The following is a 10,043-nucleotide window of genomic DNA, read 5'->3' as shown; positions in this document are numbered from 1 at the left end:
GCCTGACGAAACTCTCGACAGAATGAATGGCAGGGAGAGGTGGAGGAAAGAGAGAAAACAACAATAACTAGCTGATGCTGCCTCAATGAGCCACTCTGTAAAAGGGGAGCAAACTTCTGCTGTCCTCATCACTTATCCCCTAAATGGCCTGGGTGTTAATGCGCAGGTGGTCAGAAAAAAATGAAGGCAGGGGTGGCGGGGGTGGGGGCACGGGGTGGGGCAGGAATTCAGCCTTACCACCAGGCCTCTCGTCCTTTGGCTCCCTCACTTTGCTCTCTGTAAGATGGAAGTCAGTGGGGGGAGGGGTGACGGAAACAGTAGCGGTTCTCAGGGACTCGACCCTCCCCACTAGGCCCATGGGGGCCCGAGTGCCCTGCCTATGATAGTTCCACTCCCGCTCCCTCCCTCCCAAGGCCCAAAAAAAGGCTGGCGCAAAAACATCTGCAGGCGCTTCCAGCGCTTTATAGTTCTCTCCTGGACAGACGGACAGACAGACAATGCGGCCCGCACCGTCGGCCCGCATCATTGGCACCTTGGACACGGCACCAGGCCCAACCCAGTCCCTGGTACCCTCCCAGGAGAATTCTGGCCCGGCCTCAAATCAGCACCTCAGACAGTTCCGGGCCCAACCCAGCCCCTCCCCCCTCCCTCCGGAAACAACCAAATAAATTAAAAGTGGGGAGTGGGGGGGACAAAAACACCTAAGGGCAAGGAAGAGGGGTGCTCCTCCCTCAGAGTAAGAAGAGTACTCTGTCTCCTCCCACCCTTCTGCTGAGGCCCCGCCGCCACCGCCGAGGTGACCTCCTAGGTTGATTTTTGCTCCCAAACCTCAGCCTCCTGAAGCTGGCATCCCCCTCCCCCCAACTCCCGGCATGCAACACGTTGGAAAAGGTGGGGAGAGGTGGTGGGGATGGGGCGAAGGACCATCCTGGTGGTTGTCTGGGCTCCCGGGGCTGCAGTTTCTGCTGTACCTCAGCCGATCCCAATCAAGAATTCATGTTCCCTTCGGTCTGGGGAGGAGAATACGGGGTCGCAGTCGGAGAGAGAAATGCAAGCTAACAGGCGGAGAGGGGGGAAGGCAGACGGGAGGGGGAAGATGGTGACACATGCCAGGAGCGAGGGAAAGAGAAGGGGAAATGGGGACAGAGGCGCAGAAAGAGGAACGGGGCAATGAGAGAGAGTCAGGTAGTAGGCAACACGGAGACGGAAACACACACCCAAGGGATGGAAAGTGTGACTGCAAGGAGGAAGGTGGGGAGGCAAAAGATGAAGGGAGGAGGGAAGGGGAAGACATAGGAAGGAGATGAAGAAATGGACAAGTCCGAGGGAGACGGACTTACACAGAGAAGGGAAGGGGGCGACCCGGGCAGAGTTGGAGAGATGAGGGCGCAGATAGATAGAAAGGGTGAGGTTGGGGGTTCCTCTCCCGCGCTCATCCCCCACCCCCACCCTGCGCCCAGCAAATCCAAACGCCGAGGCCTCTGGCATCCTGGCCGCCACCTTCCCCAGCGGGGCAGGGGCGGCTCCTCCTCCGGCCACGGCGCGGAGCGGCGGTAGCAGCGGCGGCGGCTTGATGGTCCCGGGGGCTCCGAGTGTGTGTTAGGGGCTGGGGCGGGGAGCGGGCGCTGCCCTGGGTTATCCCTAGCGGTCCAAGTTCATAGTCCAGTGCTTGGCTCCAGTCGCGCAGCTGTCCCTGGCGGCCGAGGAGGAGGAGGAGGTGGAGGGGGCCGCGGGCGCGCCCCCGTTGGGTGGACCCCCGGCGCTGGCGGAGGCCTCGCCCTCGTTCTTGAGGTCTTGGAAGACCTGCGTGAAGAAGTGGGGGTCGGCGTTGAGCCGCAGCATCTGCGGGCTGAGCCGCTGGATGAGGCGCAGGCAGCGTTGCCAGAAGCGCTCCTTGTCGGGCTCCACGAGGAAGGGCTTGAGCGGGTAGGAGATCTCGTTGCCCATGTAGGAGTAGGCGAGGTAGAGGCAGGTGAGGAAGGCGGCCTGCAGCTCGGCGGCCGACGCCAGCTCGTCCCCGCGCAGCGACTCGCGGCACAGCAGGTACACGAACACCAGGTTGGCGGGAGTAATGAAGGCCTGGTCTTGCCAGCCCTGCAGCAGCAGCGAGCGGTCCACTCCGCGGAACCAGCCCACCAGCTCGCCCGGGCTCAGCTCCTTGAGACGGTAGCAGCGCCGGCACACGAAGTCGCCCAGGCAGCGCAGCAGCTCGCCAGTAGAAGCCTGGACGATGACCCGCCGCGGCGAGCCGCCAGGGACCGGCGGCGCCGCCTGCGGGGCTGGGGGCGGCGGCGGCGGCGGCTTCCCTCCGTCCGAGCCTGGCGGCGGAACGCCGGCGCTGCCCCCCGACGGCGGCTCGCAGGTGGCGGCGGCCGCGGGTACGGTGGGCACGGGCACCGCCAGGGGCTTGGCGGCACCGCCGCCGTCGGGGGGATCCCGACCTTTGCGGAGAAGGTTCTCGCGGTTGCGTTGCTGGACCAGGGGGTCGGGGCCGGTGGACGCTGGCTTGGGCGTCACCTTCTTGCTGCCTTTCTTCTTCTTGGCGGACGCGGCGACAAGGCGCTTCCAGGTGAGCGCGGAGATGAGCACGGACGGCCGTTTGAGCCGGCTCTCGCCTTTGCCGCCCTTGCCCGCTGGCGGCGCCCCGTAGCCCCCCAGCGCCTCGTCTCCCGCGGGCGGCGCCTTCTTCTTCTCCTCGGGCAGCCCGCCGGGCCTCCGGCCCTTGGCCGAGGAGGCGGGGGAAAGAGACAGCACCGTGCCCATCCTGCAGAGCGGGGCCGGCGCCCGGGCCCCGGCGGGAACCGCGGGCGGCGCCCCTGCCCGCCGCGCCGCCGCCGCCTCTGCTGCAGCCCCCGGGGACCCGGCGGTGGGGGCCCAGCCCCGGCCCGGGCGCGGGAACGGGCAGTAGAACGCGGCTGCTTTGGCTTTTCTGCGCCGGCTGCTCGGGGTCTGAGCTGCGCCAGCTGCAGCGTCAGCCCCACCCCTTGGGCCCAGTCTTCGCCGCGCCACGCCCCGTCTCACGCAGCCAATCCTTGCCCAAGCTGCCCTCCTAACCGGCAGCTGCGCTGACCAATAGAATCTCTCATGCCAATCTCAAGTTCCGCCCATCCCCATGCTTTGGTCTCTGGTCCAGTCCCTTCACCAGAAAGGCGAAAGGAGGAGGTGGCTGGTTCGAGGACCTCATCAGGGTCAGAACCGGTGGGTGGGTGGGTGTGGGAGGCTGCTCCCACCTACACCTACAGGTCCTAGGGGCCTGAATCAACTTGTTTTGATGCACTGGATCGCGATAGCAGAGATGCCATGGGAACAGCCTCCTCCCCTTTTGATTATGTGCTGGGGTGGGGGGAGGGCAGCGTGGGCAGCTGCTTCATCAAGGCGAGTGCCTTCATCAAGGCGCCCAGGCCCCCGCTGGGTCGCACTGCACCAGCTCCTCCAATCTAGCAGTCGGTGGACTCCCTCTTAACTCTCCTCCCCTCCCTTCCCCCATGTGGCCACGAGGGAAGACTGCAGCAGGTGTATTCTTGCTCTGCCTGTGACGAGGTGTTGGCTGGGCCCTCGTCTGCCTGAAGGTCGCGACCCGCCTCCTTAGAGGCCTTTAGTCTGGGGGTGGTAAGACACTCAGATTTGTCGCCGAAGCCACGGTTTGCCGACCTGATTCTCTGCTGCTGAGTCTGTGATAAGAGGCCCTGAGCTCTGGTCCTGCTCTTTGTCCCTCTCCCCTCCAATCCCCTGATTTCACACTTGGGTGGATGATGGGTGATTTCCTGGGGAAAGTCTGGAAATTGGTCTCTCCAGTCTCAGCAGACTGGCCTTCTGTGCAGAGGGAGGCCCAGGAGGGTTGGTCCCACCCATGGCCAGTCCTGGGTCCAGGCTGAGATGGGTTTTTATTGTCACATGCCCCCTGCCATTCAGGTCCTAGCTGACCCCATTCCCAGCTCTAGGCTATTAGGCTGGGTCCTGCCCATTTCTCTCTGGGTCTGTCTGTTCTCTCCTCGGCACCCATAACGCCTTTGTCCCGGATTTGGTATTCTATAGGCCTTACCTGCAGGTCTGGAGCCCAGCTGGTTTTGGGCTGTTCTATCTGCCTTGAAGGACTGTGTCCACCCTTCTCCTGGCCTGATCTCTGGCTCCCCAGCACAGGAGTCTTCTGGCTTCTTAAGTGGACTTTGGAGGTAGGTATGGGTTTCATGGAGGAGAGAAGCCTTCACCTATCCCTGGTGGGTCAGATGTTAAAGAATATGCCTGCAGTGCAGGAGAACTGAGTTTGATCCCTGGGTCAGTAAGATCCCCTGGAGAAGGAAATGCCTACCCACTCCAATATTCTTGCCTGGAGAATCCCATGGACAGAGGAGCCTGGTGGGCTACAGTTGATGGGGGTGCAAAGAGTCTGACAAAACTGAATGACTAACACACACATGGATTCAGCAGAATTCTCAGACTTGGCCCCAGAGTCACTTCTATGCTCCTCAGAGACCACCAACCCAGCTCCAAGGATCCACTGCTATCAGGGCTTCTGTGTATGCACGTGTGTACCTAGTTCATTGCAGAAAGGCTATTTCAGAATCCCCTTGGGCTGCCAACAGAGGCACCAGCTTTTCTCAGCTATCCCACAGGCCTGCCCCCACCCCACCCCTGTGGGGGCCTGTGGTCTAGCTGTATTGATTCCCTACCATACGCCACCTTACACAGGCCAACTTGTACCCTTCCCTGACTCAGCACTCAACTGTACTTTCTCAGTGGGGTCTCTCCTGTTCCCTTAGATCTGATCTTTGTTCTCTCACAACTCAAGCTGACCTGCCCAACCTCTCATTCTCCCCATAGTTACTGAAAAATGTTCCCTTTTTTCAGTTTCTGTAATTGGTCCTACTTCCTCCTACAAGGCTTTCTGAGTCAGCCTTTATCTGACACCCAAGGAACAGTCGGTTCACCAGTAGTTAAGGACAGGCCCCATAGAGACTGAGTTGCACCGGCAGAAACACCAGGCATGTGGATTTGAATGGCATGTGGGTCCTCTGCTCCCAGGAGTCCCTCACTGACGTAAGGCCTACTGCTGGTGTCATTCAGGACAAGAGTCTATGCAACCCCTACAGATGTCACCACTGTGGGACATTCCAAGCCCGGCAGTGACCTGCTGTCCTTTTAGAACTGAGAGTTCCCTCCTCTGCTTCAGGTGCCTTAAAATATCATATTTCCCCTTCTCATCTTCCTCTTACCCTGCCTCAGACCCCCTCTCTTGGGCTCACATGATCACCACCTTCCTAGTTTGGTCATCCCTCTTGAATCTCTGAGCTCCTATCACTGGGCCAGGACCCTCCCTCAAACCACCAATCTGCCTTTGTCAAGCTCTTGAAATTCCATCTCCTCCAAGAAGCTTTTATGGACTGACTGGGAGGGACCTGATGCCCTTCCTAACATCAGTCTTTCTAACCTCTTCCCCTGCCAGCAGCAGCTGCTACATAACTCGGTTAAGGGCTGGGCTCTGAGTTCTCAGTCCAAGATGTGCAAGAAGAATATGGATGGAATTTTAAAGGACAAGAAGACAAAATAATAAAAGCAAATCTATAAAGAGTGACAGCATTTCTGTTACCAAAAAAGCTTGCAGTATTAAGGGAGGAAAGAGGGAGTTTATGTCTCTACAGGGTGGAGGCCAAGGAGGATAAGCACAGTGAAACCGGAAAGGCATCCTGAGAAGGTGGGCTTTATGGAAAGACAGTAGACCACCAGGGAATTCCCCAAATGAGCCCCATCTTTAAGGGAACATCCAAAGGCAATGCTGCTCAAACTCTTCTGCCCTTTGGCTGCTTTTTATCTTTTTATCTGATAAGTCATAGTCTGGGATGCAGTTTTCAGTTCAATTCAGCTCAGTCACTCAGTCGTGTCTGACTCTGTGACTCCATGGACTGCACACCCGGCTTCCCTGTCGATCACCAATTCCTGGAGCTTGCTCAAACTCATGTCCATCAGGTTGGTGATGCCATCCAACCATCTCATCCTCTGTCAGGAGTTTTAGTCCACAGCTTATTAATTGTATGACTTGGGGAAGTCATTTCAGCTCTCCCTTCACACTACAATGCAGGAATTCTACATATTTTTATCATCAGGCAAAAAAAAAACAACAACACTGAAGGAGGAAGATAATATCTTGGGATTGAACTTTAAAATGATTCTTAGAGACTCTTCTAGCTCTACGAATCTGTTTCTAAATAAAACCTGCCCTGTGAATCTGTTTCACTTTCTAGCTCCAGTCCTGTCTGGTTCTCCTTATTTCTGCATGATGGGCTCAGGCCTGTGTGCATAGCATCTGTGTGAGGCCTGCCCTTCTGCAGTTCTACCCAGGAGATGAAGGGGAGGGGTGCTCAGGCTCTCAGCAATGTAAACGTTCCTAGGTCCCTCCAAGCTTTAGGTGGCGGGGAGCCTGAAAGATGGTGCAACAAAGGACAGGATGCCAAGATGGTCTCCCCAGTAAACATCAAGGCGGGAGGCCCTGGAACTCAAGGTCATTGCATCTCATGTCTCCAAGAGGCCCCTACAAAGGGGCTGATGACAATGTAGGTTCTTAAAACAGCCAGAGAAGAGACTCAGCCTAGGCATCTGAATGCCTGGATTTGGCTGCCGCCCTACCCTGATTCACTCCTCCCACCTGAAGGCCTTGGCTCCTGAGGTGTGCAAAGGAAGAGCATATGCACCAGCCCTCCCTCCCTCTCCAGAGGACCTCACCCCAGAGGAGCTGGGGCGGGGAAGCCATGGAGGGAGTAGAAACCCTGCCTGCCCCCAGGCAACAGTGGGGAGTGTAGAAAGAGACAGCAGAGAGAAGAGATGGACTTGACAAAGGGGGTGCTGCTAGCTGCCAAGAGGGAAACCCCATGTTCTCATGCCTTTCACTTTCCAGCAGACCCCTTGCTAGGAGGACTTAATTGAAGAGCCCAAATAAAGGATTTATAGAAAAGAAAATAGGGTTGATAAGCACAGTTGCGGAAGTGGTGCTCTGAGACACGGAGGGAAGAGGCCAAGGCTGACAGGCTGCAAGGCCCAGGATGAAGGGTCAGGGGAGGACAAGGGCGAGGCTGGGGCTCTTTTTCCTTGCCCTAAGCTCTGCTCCCTTAATAAAGCCTTGGTCTACCCTCTAGGTTACTGATGCCAGCCCTCTCACATCCTCATACTTCATACTTGGACCTTCTCTCCCCGGCTGTCTGGCTCCTGCTTTCATCTCCCTTTTTTGCCCCCTAAAAACAGTCCTCTCTACCCAATCCTCCCAGCAATATATATATATATATATATATAAAATATATATATGTATGTATGTGTGTATATATATATATATATACACTCTTCAATAGCTTTATTTCTCAGTTCATCTCCTCCTCCCTCCACCAAGCCCATTTTTTTGCCTCCTCTCTTTCACCCCCCAACCCCAGCCACAAGCATCTCTGTCTCTTCCCTGCCCTGCTGGAGCCCAGCATAGCACTCCAGATGCAGGAGCAGATCAAGAAGGGTGGGGGTGGTGGCTGTTGCTTTTCTGGGATATTCTTAGCCTGTCTGGGGGCTGAAGCTGGAATCAGCGTTTCCATCTCAACCAGGCAGGTGGCTGCAGGAAAGCTGCCGCTGTGTCTGGGTCTTCATGTAGCTGTCTATCTCCTTCCCTGCCTCTGTCCTCTATCTTGATTCCACTCTGGGAGTCCTACCTTCCCATCTTGATGCCCTGGATGGGAGACGGATTCTCTCTGCCCTGGCTTGAGCCCAGGGAGGTTTGAAAACCCTGTCTTGGAGACTCTCGGGGAAAGAAAAGAGGCTTTGAGAACTCTAGCTCAGATATTCCCTGGGTTCCCACACAATCTTTGCCTCTGCCCCACTTTCATCTGCGCCAACAACCCCTGTTGTTGTTCAGTTGCTCAGTTGTATCTGACTCTTTGTGGCCTCATGGACTGCCAGGCTTCCCTGTCCTTCACTATCTCTCAGAGTTTGCTCAAACTCATGTCCACTGTCTATGATGCCATCTGACCATCTCATCCTCTGTCACCCCCTGCATGGAACTTGATCCCTAAACTCTAGGGATGTTCAGATCCCTAAGCTCATGATCACGAGAGCCTTTCTAATCTTAACTTAAATTCAACCTGGAGTTCAAGGGCTGCCTCCTGAGAGAGGCTGAGCCCTGGGTTACAATCCTTCTTTAGGACTGAACAAGGAGCTCACTGTCCCAGACTCCTTTGTTAGCAGAGGGAGGGGCCAGGAAGAGATCTGATTCATTCACAAATAGCACTGAAAATATTTGTCACCTTAAAAAAAAAAAGACAGTATAGGGGTTCATACATGAGTTCTAGAGTCATGCAGGTCTGGATTCAAGCCTAGCCCCTCCACTTATGAGCTGAGGGACCATGGGCAAGTTTCTAAATTCTTCTGAGGCCCATAAAGGTGGACCATCATAGGGTTGCTGTAAGATTTTGTTTAATTTCACAATGCTCCACAGTGCTTGTATATTATATGTGCATGGTGCTTGGTGTTACAAAATGTAAGTTATTACAAAATTATACTATCATTATTTTTACAGGGCAGGAACAGTTTGTCTGACCTGTACCACTAGCATTTTTTTTTTCTCTCATTAGAACATTCTTCATTAAAGGGTAGGAGTTGTACTATCATTTCTTTTTGTTTGGCTTTTGAGACCTGAATTTAGAGCTATCCTTTCTTCTGGGCCATTATGCTGGCAGCTATTGCTTCTCAGACTGTTCCTGGGTGGGGGGTTGTTTGATTTGATTCCTGAGGTCACAAAGACCTGCCAGCATATCAGGCACTGGCCCCATCTCCAGTCCACTGTGGGCCTCATTAATTTTGTGAAGCTGTGTGTGCCTGCCATGTGCCCGGCACCATGCTGGCCCTGCATTCTGACTGCACTTTTCAGAGGGCATTCTCTGGCTACTCATCTCACACCCTGCTGTTTCTACAAAGCTCCAGAGACTCCATGGAGGGTCAGATCTTCTTTTCAAGAGTTTTGAGAGAATGTTCTGCAAAATTATAAAATCCTTAATGGCAAATACTATTTGAGAAACTGTCAGCTAGAAAGTACTGGGTTAGGGGCTGGGAATAGGAAACAGAATTGGGGTGGGGGTGACCTCTGGCCTTCAAAGAATATACAACAGAAATTACAGAGAGATGAAAAATAATAATAAATAGTAGTAAATTGATCCATGTCCTCTGGTGAGTTACAGAGAATGGGACTGGACCACTTGACCAACCCTGCCCTTCCCCCTTCTACCTTTGCAGCTAATCTAACTCCAGTTTATCCTGAAGTCTCACAGCTAAGCAACCACTGGCAGGGGGATAAAATCAATTTTTAACTGAGGTCCTGTTTCTCCATCTGGTATTGTATCCTCTCCAGTCCACGGCCTTTCCTCTCCGCCCTCAAGCTGTGATAAATGCTAAGCACCTTTCCCAAGGCAGAGCCAGGCCTCAGCCACTGCCTGTATTGCCCTCTGAGCAATGAGGGTTAGTGAGTAAATGCTTGTGGGAGGAGCCCTGGTGGACCTGCTTAAGGCCCAGAACTGGAGAGGAGCCGGTTTACCTCCTATTTGTCCAGGATTAGGGGCTGAGGGGGGATGGGGTTTGTAACAGATTCGTTAATTTACGCTTTCATCTCTGTGGTCTCAAAATATAAGATCAATTCTTTATTTTTATCTCCTTTAAGTAAAAAAGCAATCCTGATTTTATCACCTAGGGCCGCACACATACTCACTTTTTAAAAAATATTTTTTTATTTTTGGTTGCACTGGGGTTTTGTTGCTGTGCGTGGGCTTTCTCTAGTTGCAGGGAGTGGGGGTTGTTCTCTAGTTGCAGTGCGCAGGCATTTCACTGTGGTGGCTTTTCTTATTGCAAAGCATAGGCTCTAGGCTCACGGGCTTCAGCAGCTGTGGCTTGAGGACTCCAGACAGCAGGCTCAGTAGTTGTGGTGCAGGGGTATAGACCATCCATGGCATGCGGAATCTCCCTGGACCAGGGATCAGATCTGTGTCCCCTGCATTGGCAGGTGGATTCTTATCCACTGTACCACC

The 10,043-nt window shown here is 54.7% G+C and overlaps 1 protein-coding gene across 1 annotated transcript; it reads right to left on the bottom strand.

Annotated features, from left to right (window-relative positions):
• Positions 1–442: 442 nt before the first annotated feature.
• On the bottom strand, positions 443–2,951 carry CDK5R2 (cyclin dependent kinase 5 regulatory subunit 2). Its single transcript, XM_015092832.3, has one exon. It carries the CDS (start codon positions 2,761–2,763, stop codon positions 1,642–1,644), a length of 1,122 nt encoding a protein of 373 aa, XP_014948318.2. The 5' UTR covers positions 2,764–2,951; the 3' UTR covers positions 443–1,641.
• Between the last annotated feature and the right edge of the window lie 7,092 nt (positions 2,952–10,043).

Source organism: Ovis aries, chromosome 2, assembly GCF_016772045.2.
Source record: "Ovis aries strain OAR_USU_Benz2616 breed Rambouillet chromosome 2, ARS-UI_Ramb_v3.0, whole genome shotgun sequence".
NCBI classification, from domain to species: Eukaryota; Metazoa; Chordata; class Mammalia; order Artiodactyla; family Bovidae; genus Ovis; species Ovis aries.
This window is presented reverse-complemented; position numbering and strand designations above follow the sequence as displayed.